The sequence below is a fragment of the Aptenodytes patagonicus genome, chromosome 1 (assembly GCF_965638725.1).
Source record: "Aptenodytes patagonicus chromosome 1, bAptPat1.pri.cur, whole genome shotgun sequence".
Lineage (NCBI taxonomy): Eukaryota > Metazoa > Chordata > Aves > Sphenisciformes > Spheniscidae > Aptenodytes > Aptenodytes patagonicus.
This window is the reverse complement of record NC_134949.1, coordinates 97,629,380-97,642,782: the sequence shown is the minus strand read 5'-3', so window position 1 is coordinate 97,642,782 and position 13,403 is coordinate 97,629,380. Positions and strand designations below refer to the sequence as shown.

The 13,403-nt window shown below is 44.0% G+C and overlaps 1 protein-coding gene across 1 annotated transcript in view; it reads right to left on the bottom strand.

The window, feature by feature from the left end:
- The window catches only part of ALCAM (activated leukocyte cell adhesion molecule), a 124,174-nt gene extending 114,959 nt beyond the window's left edge, over positions 1 to 9,215 (bottom strand). Inside the window, exon 1 of the mRNA XM_076350314.1 lies at positions 8,888 to 9,215. Coding sequence (XP_076206429.1) covers positions 8,888 to 8,990 — 103 coding nt within the window. The 5' untranslated portion in view covers positions 8,991 to 9,215. The remainder of the gene's footprint in view (positions 1 to 8,887) is intronic.
- Positions 9,216 to 13,403: the final 4,188 nt, after the last annotated feature.

Sequence of the window (13,403 nt, the reverse complement as noted above, 5' to 3'; positions counted from 1 at the left end):
GGAATACAGACCCTTCCCTTCCCCCTCTTACGCAGTGGAAAGGAAGCCACCACCATGGACACTATAGGTGACCACCATTACAGAGAGTTTCTGACCTCTGGCTCTTGAGCTGCATGCTGCCCAAGAGTAACTCCAAAGCTGCCCTCACCAAGCCGTGCTGCCATGGTGGCTGCAGCAGTGCTCCAAGTCCCTGTCTGTGGGAGTGATGACAGCCAGAGGCTCTGCAGAGCCTAACGCCGCCAGCATGCCCCAACACCCAGCTATGGCCCCACTATTGCGACAAGACCTCTGAAAAAACACAACTCTCATTCCCCCCACTCCTACCCCTTTGACTCTCAGGCAGACATGATACATTTCTTATGGCCCTCTGATAGACCAACATTTTGATACATAGGCCAGAAAGTTTGCCTTCCCTGGTCCTATAGCAGCTTCCTTGTGTCTGCAGACACCAAGGGCTTACTGCTCTTTTGAGATAAGGAAAGAACTTTCTTTCTAACAAAGCAGGCATACACTATGTTAAGATGCACAGAAGACGCCAAAGAGATTCTGTGAATCTAAACTGAAAAATGGTTAACCTGCTTCTTCTACATCCATGGTATCACCTTTGCAACATGCCACTTATTTTCCACTATCTCAAAAGCTTTAGATTCCTCTCCCTGCTGCCCCCAGAAGCTCTGCAGAAGTTTTGGATTTAAGATTGCAGGGTAGTTAAGAAAGTGATAAGCAATGACAAGTAGTGACCTGCAGACACAACTAAGTCTGGATGAAATACCAGAACCTGACCCTTACCAAACCTGCAGGTGAACTTTCAGAAGCCCCACTCTGACATCAGAGATTCACGTAGACACTTAGGAATTTGCTTCTGTGGGGCACCACACATTAACTGGGGTTAAACCTTTAGGGTAAAGGTTACACTAAGGACTTAAACTTCAAAGCTAAGGCAGAACCTGTTGCATCATTCAACAGTAGCGTGATGAGCAAGGTCAAACTAAACTGTGGAACAGTTACCCCTCCAAAAGGCAAAGCCCTGTTACAGAAGCCATATCAAGAGCTAAACTACTAGAACAAAACATTTTCTGGAAGTTTTAAATGTTTAACAAAAAACCCACACTTATATTGGCAACAAAGATGCAAAATGTAAATTTATGCAATGTGAAGTCACTGTCATTATTTGCTTTTATATTGGTGACTGTTTCAAACCACAGAACTGTCTGCACAGCAAGCTCTGCATTACTAAGAGTTCTTGTCTGTAGAAACACAACAATAAGAAACGTAATTCACTCATATAAACTGGAAGCTGGTGGGACATTCATAATACTGACTTCCTTATTGCTTCTGTGTGTAGGTAGGCTTCAAGATTAGCAGTAAGTTGTCCGGTAGTTTGAGAACTGAGGAGTAATGTTAAACAAACCTGACAAAAATCTCAGTCATGAATTAAAGTTGGAAAAATTACCCCTTGCTAACCTTTCAAGCTGTCAAGTGTAAGATGCAAATGTTTTCTTGATTTACGTCACCAGTTGTCAGCACACCGCTTTGTTGGCAGTGTCAGAAACTTTCAACTTCCCCAGTTTAAGAAAGCAAATCCCATAATGCTGTGTCAATGAGTGAATTTTAAGATAGTATTTACCGTATCATTTCCTCTATATGCAAGCACTTGTTATACGACCTGGTGTGCTGTATCAAGAATGAAGGAATCAATTCAGAATCCTTCTCTCTTCTGAAGTTACACGGCTACACTGAAGTTCCCCAAATCCTACCTAAATATTCTGTTCTTCATCCTTCTTTTTCTGTTCCATGTATGGCTTTGTAGGTAAAGGCCATTAAGTTCATCTCTGCTCTCCTAAACAACTAGAATAAGCCAACAAACAAACATGATTTTATCTGTCGCAGAACTCACTTTGCTAAATGCATGCTGGTTTCTACATTTCATGAAACAAAATTCCATGCCAAAATGGAGTAATACCTAGCCTAATACTCTAATCAACAGCAAAATAATTCTAAAACTGCAATTAAAGAACCGCATCTCACAAATACCGTTAAAACCTCACACTTGCATTCAGCTGTCCATTTTTAAGCCCAGTTCAAGCCAGGTATTCTCTGTAAGCTACCCAGTTACAGAGCCTTACGCGAACATTTACCATTCCACCCTGCGGATAAACTGCATCAACCCTCTCTAAAATATGAGCCTTAGCAATTCTTCCTGGTCAGCATGATAAACTCACTCAACTCAGCGAGTTCTTGAAAAATAAGTTGTTCCACTTTCTAAAGAAAACCCCAAAAATTCACATTAAAAAAACCCAACAAAAACCTGAAATAATGTCAGTTGTACAAAATGCCACATTTAACACTAGCTGTATACAAGCTACATCTATTTTGTTATCCAATATCTATGGTTATTTTCTCTAGTTAAATTGAAAAATTAGGAAAAAAAAAATGCAACTTCTGCATCAAGCCAAATGATAAATGGCATTCGTGCAGGATTTGTCCGATTGCAGAATAATGCTGAGTTCACTACAAGTTTACTTGAAGGCGACTCAATTTAAAGGATTTTTTTTTTTTTTAAGAGGGGCTGGTCCTTAACGGGGCTTCATAATTAGGGTCAGAATAGTCTGATGAGAAATAATATTTTAAAAAGTAAAGGATCCAAGACAAATATGAAGGCCTAGGTTTGCAGAACTGTTACCAGCTTTCTGCATGTACCTGGTTCTGTATTAGAGACACAGAATGGGTTAAAAGCATACCAGCACATACGTAAGCTGGCTTTCTTTTACAATAGCCCAGAATCCAGACTCAGTTTACAGAACGGCATACATATTCCAATTTTCCTTTATGATCCCAGAAGAACTTACTGAAAGAATCTTTTTTGTTAAATAAAGGTCCTACTTAATGCATCTTATTGGAAGCGTTCTACCTTTCTCTTGCCACAACAGTCTATATCTAGTGCAATCATTCCCTTATCTTGTTTGGAAGAACGCTGCGAAGAAACAAAGACTTCTAACATAACTTTCAAGCTGAAACCAGAGGTCTGGGAAAAGCAGAGATGCGCTGCTTCGAACAGTAAGGTAGTGGAGCTCCCTCTATTGAATTAGCTGCCAATATCTCTTCAAGTTTAAAAGATGCCAACTATGGTCAGAATCAATGTTCAGTTAAAAACTCAAAACTTTCCAGCCTGGACAGCTGGGACGCACCCATCAGGTACACCATATGAGAGCACTAGCCGAGGGAAGGGGACAGCCACCACACAGAGCTTCTGACACATGACAAAATGTCACCAACCTACCAGGGCTTCAGCCCTGGGGACTTCTGCTGTCCGTGAGACCTGAGGAGATTTTTAAAATTTGACTGCTGTTTGAGCACTTTCCCTCAGGAGCAAAATTGCTGTGACCCATACCCGTGTTTCACGATGCCAGGAGATTCTACAGATGGGGCTACCACAGCACAAAACGCAACGCATGAATGTGGTTCAGGCATTTGAAGTTTTTCTTCACAATAAGGAGTTAACTATACAGAATACAACCTAATTGAAAACCAGCGATATGAATATACAGACTGCTGAAACACTCATTAAATCACCTAATGCACTTTTTGCTTGTTATCAAGGGAGCAGCTTAGTATTTCCATTGCTATTGAAAGCACTTCAAATGCTTTCTAACCAACGTTACAGAACTGTTCTAACCCCTGATAACCTCTAAAAATCATACCCTAAAGCTGCAGACACGCTCTCTTGCCCTCTCCACTGTTTTATCACTTTCTCCCTTTTTTAACCTCCCAAAAGAGGCATATTTCTTATCAACAACAAAAATACCAGTTCAGTAGAAGCAGCAGTTATTTTCATAAGTAAATATTTATTTGCCTTTCTGGAGACCCATACGCATGATAAGAAAAGCAATTTAATCTTAAGCTAGGCAGATATTCCTCAAAAGAGCCGCCACTTTGGAGCAGTAGATTAACATCCACTGGTGTAGGACCGACTGTGATTCACGTCACCCTCAATAAAGCATGTTGGGGAAGAAGAAAAACAAAACAAAACCAGAGAAGAAAAAAGGGAAGAAACTTGATCCGATTGCTGCCAGTAGTGGAGTGTCAGCATACCAGTTGTACTGCAATCTCCTCTCTAAAAGATGAGATTCATTTTCAAGCGTATTAAAGACAGGAATGTATAGCCTCCTTTAATATTCATCCTGTTCTTATTAAAGAAAAGATACCAAGATAAAGAACGTGGAGGTCAAAGCCTTGTCTTCAGGGAAGATAACGCTCAACAATTTCAAATCAAGGGAAGTTGTTAATGTTCAGTTTTTCCTGGAAAAATCACGTTCTGCTCGAGTCAATTCTAATTGTCACCCTACAGCATTTACTGTTCTTGAAGAGTCTTTCATTTGAGCATCGGTGCATGGAAGCGTAACTATTTTTCTTGAAAGCAGAGGAACGCAAGATAAATCAGCACGTTGCAACAGGTCCTCAATTCTCTTACAAGCGTGGCCTTGCAGTTTACATACATTTTCTAATAAAAAAAAATTATTGTATTACCAGAGGAAAAAGCTATATACTAGCCAACCAAAGGAACCTTGAGGAGCACTGAACAGAAAGTCTGAAGATTATGGTTTTTAGATACGGGAGTATCTCTCAAAAACCAGTACGTAAAGTCTAGCCCTGTATCAGAGTTTGCAGAACTGAACAAGATCATACTAAAAAACCATACTATTAGTGATGTGAAAAAACAGTTTCCACAGTCAGCAGGGTAATATTAAAAACAAACAAACAAACAAACAACCCCACACACAAATTAAAAAAACCCCCAAACCTCCCATGTGTAAACCAGCTGTGGAACAAGCACTGCAGACCAGACCTTGAGCCAGCTTATCTGTGACCATCATGCTCACGGTCATGTAGGGCAGGTCACAAAAAGGGGAAATTGAGTATTGATCATCTAGTGTTAGGAGATCCAATTACAAATTATAGCTCCTACAAAGTCAGCAAATTCAGTCTCTCAACTGTTAACAGGCCTGAAGTATATACAGGTAGGACTGACTCCTCCGTAGCCGGTTCCCTATTCTGCAGTCTGCTTTTGCTTCACTCAACCAGTCCAAAACCACTTTGACAAAAAATACTCTCCAGAAAGTCCCTGTGGTAGGAACCTAAGAAAAGCCCGTGGTGGTATGATGTGGTACAACCAGCAAACGCATTAAAGCTATTGCCACTAATCCTTCTTTTTATATGAGGTCTTTCTGCACCATATGTAATCAGATACGACGTTATGGAAATCTGCAGTGAGCACTCTTACAGCCTAAGAAGGGGGATCCTACAGAAGTAGGGTATTTGTCAGAAAATAGAGAAGATAGGTTTAACCCGACCACGCAGATGTAATTTGCATTATGTAAAATACTTAATGCAATTTTCTTTATTTCCCCCCCTCATCTCGCATAAATATTTAGAGATCCTGTTCCCCAAGACTTTCTGCTGGAAATAAGCCAACAAATAGCTTAACTTCTACTACAAAGACAGCTGAAACTATTTACCCTGGGATTACACATTAGTATTGCAGGTTACTTTCGGGAAGAAGAATGGATGGTACTGTAAGGAAAGGTATTACTCTTCCACAGGTTGGAAAATGGAAATAAGATATCTTGGAATTAAATATGACTTACAACAGAGATATTTATTTCATGAACAAAACAACATATATTTTCTTCAGTAAAAATCAATGGGCTGAAATTTCAGAGATTTATAGACCCAGATGATTTCTGTTGTTGCCTCTGCCTTCGAGAAGTGCTAGAAACCCAACAGAAGAAGCGAGAGCACAAGAAGAAAAATAATTTATGTTGCAAGACTTCTCTAGCATATTCACACCAAAATAAAAAAAAATTTTTTAAACATATCAAACACTTCCCAAAGCAAACAATTAAACAACTTATAGCTCACTTAAAAGTGAGTCTGGCTTTGCTACCTGTATATTGGACCACAGACACGTAGCGTATCAAAACATATATACATGGTGCAGATGCTTCCTGACTTCAGTCTCAGAAAAACCATGTGAACTTCAGATCTTAGTAGAGAAAACCAGTTTCCCTAGATCAACATCACACCAGATATACCAGGAAAAAAAACGTAGCCAGGATTGAAAACACAGTGTCATGTGAATGAGAAGACTAGGTATTACAGTCTCACTACCTTTACGCAATATAGCAATATGTAACAAGTCTTTAGTAATAAAACATAGTATGAGAGGCTCTGAGCTTCTTAGTTATAATTCACCAGAAAGCGGGGGGAGGGAGAAGCTTTACAAAGGTCATTATTTAGCTCCTGATTCACAGTTGACTTCCTTTCCACATACAGTCATCTCCTCTAGAAAAGTATGAGACTGCGATTGGTATTCTCATTTAGTCTGACCTAGAGTTAGTCTCCTAGTACCAAATGCAGACTTGGACCCCCTCCTTTTTTTTTTTTTTTTTTAAAATGGGTATCTTCCTAGGCAGTTTGTTCTGTGAAGAAAGAAACTCAAAATTTCTCATAGAGATCCCCAGTCAGCTTGAATATTGCTGGAGAGATCTACACCTGATGCACATCAACTTTTAACATGCTTTTAATAGCTTATCTATTACTTTCCATCTGCAAACCTGAAATGGAACTCCCAAAAGCCAAGCACCACGATAGAGTAATATATCCAGAATTTGTTGTTGGTGATAGCAAATTACCGATCATCTAAAATAGCTGAGATAGCAAGGAGAAAGAAATGTGAAGTATACAGTAATATCAAGACCTTTTTATAGATATTTCTGTATTTAAGTATCTTTTATACTCTGCAGAATAAACTGAGAACTAGAGGCTTAAATCCTGTATTAGGCTTTCCAGGCATTTTCAGTACTGCAGGGAAAGTTTCTAAGCTGAGGTGGGGCTGGTTTCTCCCCACCTGTATCTGCCTGCACTCTGAACAGTTAGCCTGAGCTTCTCCTTGAGGGGGCAAGGAAGAAACGAAGAGCAGAAAACACCTAGGTAAACCATTCTACCTCCAACCTATTTAGATCATAGGTGGTCAAGTCCCATCTTTTTATAGACCTCCATCAACACAACCCTTGAGATAAAACATTTTATGATTTCGGGTTTCCTTCAATGGGAAAACTGTAGACAGTCACACGATCAGCGAGATCATTTCGCATTTACTGGGATAAATCTCTCCACGGCAGCCACGTCTGCTTCTCAGAAGCTGAGGTGCTTATCCCTCTGGATACTCCACATGCCTTTAAGATTTCATAAAAAGAACAATCTTTCCTGAAGACTTTCTCTACATCACAGAAACCAGCGTTTTGTAAACTGCCACCGAGACTGGTATTTTTTACATCTTACAGTGATTATACACTTTAGTTGCCAAAGCAAAAGCCTAGCAGAACAGCCTGATGTATTGCTTACGGTTCCAATATTGCTTTCGGTTCTGTTCGGAGCTTTTTTACTGTTCTAATCGAAATTAAAGCTTCGGCAGCCTTACTTTATTGGTGCAGCTCGTTTTCTACTTAACTAAAGCTTGTACAAAATAAACATAAATATATCGCTAGTGAAAAAGATCTGTTCTTATCTTCCGTTCCGACGAGAACCTACTGCCTGTAAATGGTTAACCGGAGAGCACGTAATGACAAGGCAGAGGCCAGGAATGACAAACCACCAACTCCAACACTTCTGCAAACCCTTCACCGTTGCAAAGGCAGGCACATAAAGGCACAGCCATTTCTTAAAGCAATACAAAATGTTACCACAGGCTGACGCTCTTTCTACAAGAATAATGAGACAGTCCGCGCGCTGAATGCGGAACTCCTCACTTCACAGCTTTTCCCTCAGACTTCACTTTCACGCTCAATATTTACCAAATAAAGCCTACAAACACCTCATGGCCACAATATTCCCAGAACAATTAGGGTATTTAGCACTCCCTGCGCCTTCCTGCTTCCCTAACGCCTCGAGAGCGCTTTTACGCAGGGGGGGGGGGGGGACGGGAAGAGAAGTTACCCACGCGAACCCGATCCGCCGGAGCAGCGTCACCCCACGCAGGGCTGCCACCACGCGCGGCACCCGCGCTGCCTCAGCCGCCTGCCCGCGCAGGGGAGGCCGACAGCGGGGCTGCTCCCCGCCGCCTCCCGCCCGCACCCGCTGGCTGCCGGACGGCACCACGCCGACGGCGCTCCCCGGGCACCCGCCGGCCCCCGGCCGGCGCTAGTCCCCCGGCAGCGCGAAAGCGGCGGGCAGCCGTCGGCCCCGCGGGCAGCCGGGCACTGCCGCGGGCGGCGCTGAAGACGGGGAGGGGAGAAGCGGCTGAACCGCCGAGAAGTTGGAGGCGGCTCGCTGTGGAGACGTGCCGCTCAGCCTAGAAGTGAAACGGGCGCCGCGCCGAGCCCCGGCTCTCCCCCCCCGCGGGGGCAGCGCCCGCCGCCCCTGCCCGCCCGCTGCCCGGCGGCCGGTGACAACGCCCCGGAGGGACCCCACCGCCGCTTCCCATGGGGAAAGGCGAGACCGCCACCCCTCAGCCCCCCTCACCGCTAGGGCAGCTCCTGCCTCTCCCTCAGGAGAGGCGGCATCAGCCCGCCCCGCCGGCCGCCCTCGGCCGCCTTCCCCGGGGGCCGGCGGCGGGGGCAGGAGGGGACCGGCCCCCGCCCGCTCCCCGTCGAGGCGAAACGGGATGCGGAGGGCACCAACGGCCGGGAGCGACCCCCGGCGCACGGTCACGCAGAGACCCCGCGGTAGGTGTCGGGGCGCTCCGGTGAAGGGGGGGCGGGTGGCCCCGCCGGCAGCAGCGAGCCGCGGGCGGGCACCGCCACCTGCGGCCTCGGCCTCCCCTCCGCCAAGTTACGCGCGGCCGGGACGGCGCGGTCGCGGTCGCCCCTTCCCGCGGGCGGGCGCTCACCTGGCGGCAGGCAGAGGGCTGCGAGCAGGAGGCAGAGCAGCAGCGGCGGCGGCAGCGGGCGGCGGCGGCAGGAGGCGCAGGCGGCGGCGGGGGGCTCCATCATCCCGCCTGCCCGCGGCGGGACCGGGAGGCAGCGGCGGAGCGGGGCGGCGCGCCCGCGGGGACTCTTCGCTCTCGCAGCGGAGCGGGGCAGCGACTTCTCCCCCTCCGAGGCCGGGAGGCGGCGGCGGCAGCTATCCCCCGGCGGCGGGAGGAGCGGTAACTTCCCGGGCGCGGGCGGCGGGGCGGCTGCTCTCCCTCTCGGCGCGCAGCGAGGAGCGACTCCGCACCGGAGCAGGTGGCGGCTTCCCTCTGGCAGCCGAGCGGCGCTCCAGGACTGAGAGCTGCGGCGGGAGAGGCGGAGCCGGGCGGCAGCGGCGCGGCGGCGCTGGCCCGGCCCCTCCGTGCCCCCGCCCCCCCCGTCCGGCCACACGGCGCGCAGGCAGCGGGGCGGGGGGAAGCCCCGCGGGCAGCCCCGGCCGCCGCCCCGCCGGACTGCGGCCGCCCTTGCCGCCGGGGACGCGGCCCCCCGCCTGGCCGGGGGCCGCGCCGCTGCCCCGGGGCCCGCTGGGCGACGGGCGGCGCCGTGAAAGCGAGGGGCCGCGGAGAGGGGCCTGGGCGGCGGGGCTGGCGGGCATGCGGGGCGAGCCGACCCACCCCTCCTTTGCATCTGCTCGGTGCGTGGGCTTCTCTTCTGGTTCTGTGCTGGGGATGCATGTTGGATGCCAGTCCTTCAAATCAAAAGCTAAAAAAAAAATTCATGACAATGCCGTTGTGTGTTTAGAAACGTGATGGGTCCTGTGTTATCCTCTCCCTAGTCAAAATGAAAAAAAAAAAGAATAACAATCAGATTAATCTGATTTAACTAATTTAGCAGAGGATTGGGTAAAGGGAAGGGAAAGGCGCTCACAACGCTCTTCGTTGCGTGAAGAAATGCGCTGAAGGGCAAAGGAGGGATCATTTGGCGCTTCTGGAAGTCGGCTGCCCTAAAGGTCAAAAAGATTCCTCGTCGAAGTAATGTAATCCAGAAACAGGGCTTTCATGCACGATGCTTTATTCTCCTCCTATTTCAGTCTGAGTAAGCAGTGCTGTTTCACAGAGAGGGAAATGAGCACCCTGAAGTCACACAGCAAGTTTCTCGGCTAACAGTACAGTGTGATCAACATACAGCCCACGCTGTCATATGAAGTAAGCCTGATGCCCAAAATCTAAACACATGAATAATGCACATCATGTGGTGTCTCCAGAGGGACTTTCTAGTAGTGAAATCCAAAGTGCCAAGTGCTTTATCTTACTTCACCATGTGATGATGTGAATTCTTAGATGGGAACTTCCCCAAAACTCCTAGAAATCAAAGACAGACTTAACCAGTCAGTTCTGCAAATATATTTGGTATTCTCAAAACAATTTTCATGATGACTAACAACTAAGAACACTTAAACATTGCCATGATACAGAGTAGAGTAACACAACCTGTGTATTTTTTTCCTTGTGTACTGCACTTGTTTTCAGTAAAGTGGGGTAAGGATATTTCACTTTTAGAACTTTAAGTCTAAAGCATTGTCTTCAATTCAAAACATCCTTCAGTTCTTCCGCGTTATTATTATTATTATTATTATCTTTCTTACTGTGTAAGCCATGCTATGCAATCAATTTTAAAAATATTTTACTTTCCAAGCTTACTGCTCAGCAGAGCTCTGTTGTCCTTTGTTTTCTCAGCAGATTTCTCTTTCTGGTCATACGACTGAGCAGATTCCAAAAAAATACTGCTTTTAAGATCAATAATCTTTTTGTCTTCATGTTGAGGCCGATTAATATTTTCCATTCAGTGGGTTTTTTTCTTGCATGTTTAAAAGCAGTAGAGTACTCATTGGTAGGGATATTTAGTATTTTTATTGCTGTAGAGCCTGGAGACCCCCTCAAAATCTTGAGAGGCATTGTATAGAATGGCACTGAGATGACCACCTAATCCAGTTCAAAGTTGTATTCCTACTATGTTTTTTAACTTCTAGTGCTTTTAATAGTATGCGCTCTTTTTGGAACAACTTGGGCTCCATTACAAATTAAGGACCTAATCCCGCCTTCATTATTGATGTGGGCAAGCCTGTTGAAGCTAGTAAGATTGTGGCTAGGAGAAAAGTCAGAAAATTCAAACTCTAAAAATTATCTGAATGCAAACAAACATAGAAGAGGAAAGGGCTTATAGGCCAGAATTCACTGGTGCTCTTAGCATACGTTTTGTTTTAAACTGACAATGGCGAGATCAATTTGTATAAATACAAATTATACATGGTTTGCTGGTTTAGGGAATTAAATAATGCCCAAGCACCTTATTTTTAAAGCAGATGATTAACTCTTCCCTCATTTGCATCAAAATAATGAAGAGTATATATTTTCCGTCAGTGGGAGTGGGGATGAGGAAGTCTTTGTGAATGTTACAAATAATTTCCAATGGCATGGCGCAGAGCCTAAAAGGCGAGCTATAGAGCCATACATTTCAAACAGGCAAAACGTACAGAGTCGTTTTACAATTTATGCTTAAGATAGTACTCAGAAAAATTATTCGATGACTATTTTGCTCTCAGATCAATACTGAATGTGTTGTTTAAAGTCTGTAAGAAATATGAGGAATGCAGAAGATTACATTAAGGACATAATACTTAAATCAGAAGTATGATTTGTTTAGGGTTTCCCTCACTCCTTTGTCATTTCTCTTCAAAGCTGTTTCTACCTTTCACTTGAAAGGAGCTCTTTGAATTCTGAGTAAATAGAAAACATCTCAAGCTCAGATTACTCAAATATTTTGATAACTTTACAGGAATTTAAATGTGATTAAAAATTGTCAAGATAATTATTAAAAATATATTTATATGCTATGTCATTTCAGCTGTCCTCAATTCTGAGATTTGTAATTAATTCCTTTAATGTCTATTGGGTTGACAGAATATAGATTTGGTTTTTTACAGATTATTTTCTTGGGTCATGCTCCTCTTCCCATTGAAGTTAATGGGAGTATGAGTGAGTTACTGATCTGTCAGGAAAGCAACAACTGCCTGGCTTTAAAGTCCAAAATAAACATTTATTTTGAAGAAGTTAAAACACTTACTAGTACAAAAAAAATATTATATAGAAAATAACTCTGTGTTTGAAAAGCACTAATAGTAATAAAAAAAATCTTTGATAAATGCTTAATCCTATCAAACCGTAGATTTTCTGTTTATGTGACAGACTGGATTAAACGTGTAATCAATTAATAATGGTTGTGCATCATAACAAAGAGTTCTTGTTAAGCTGAAATATCATTTCCCATTTACAACAGATGTGTAAAATAGTTACTTTGGAAGCATATTTCTCGCAAGAATAGTAGAGAATACTGTTGAATAGAGCACTGCTCAACACTCCTGGTAATTTAATCCGTTGTTAATAGTGAATGAATAAGCTTTAGTCTTGGGTGATAGTTAATATTACGTCAATGAAACTGTGCATGCTGTTTTGGCTCAGCATTCAGAAGTACAATATGCAAAATTGAAGCCTTCTGTTGTTGAAACTGCCCTTGAATTATAAGACGACTATGCAACGTCCAGCCTTCCATTTCTGTTAAGTCTCATTCTGTTAGTTTAGCCAGATACTGTTAAGTTAAAGGTGTTAATTCAGAAGATAACTACATGGATATAGATTCTTGTCATCTGTGCTGATACTCATTGCACATATCTAACACCAAGGATGAAGCATGAATGTAATCTATACTGCCAGTTACAACATTGCTGAAGGAATTGTTAGTGAATCATCTGGGACTTGGGCCATATTTTTATGACAATTGGGAAATCCACAAGGTGCTTCCTGCTCCCTTAGGCACCTGAATACCTTTAAACACCAGGCTCTGCAAATCTAAGCCAAAGCACATTGAGGTCAAGCAGAGTTTTTCGCTGGCTTTGCTTGATTAAGGTACAAGCTGTGGTAAAAGAATACTCATCTTTGTCAGGAATTATTTTGCATTGCTCTGTATGGGCACATGAGGATAACTGGTAGCAAAGTCTTTCTGAATTAGATCAACTGTGTATGGTAGAGTGCCTCTAGGTTGTAAGGTATTTCAAACAGAACATGCAGGACACAAATAGAAAATGGTCAAAAAACAGACTTGGGCTAAAAATGAAGTGTGACCAATAGCAGCAAAAAACAAGCCTACTTACTGCAGTTTCTGCAGCTATCTGCAAATTTGGCTGTCTCTGATCTAAGTAAATAAGACCCACATATTTGGAATAAATAAATAAAACCCAACAATTTGCAGTGGAAGAATACCCAGAATCTGTGTTTCCAGTATTTCTTCACTGCAAAAATGATGCTACTCAAAAAAATCAGCAAATGCCTGCCAGTGTTGTTGTTATAGTCATCAGCATAGCAATTAGGCTCCTGAAACAAACTTATTTTCCTATTACCCATGTCCAATGCACCTGTTTTTTACATAATTTAACTAAAG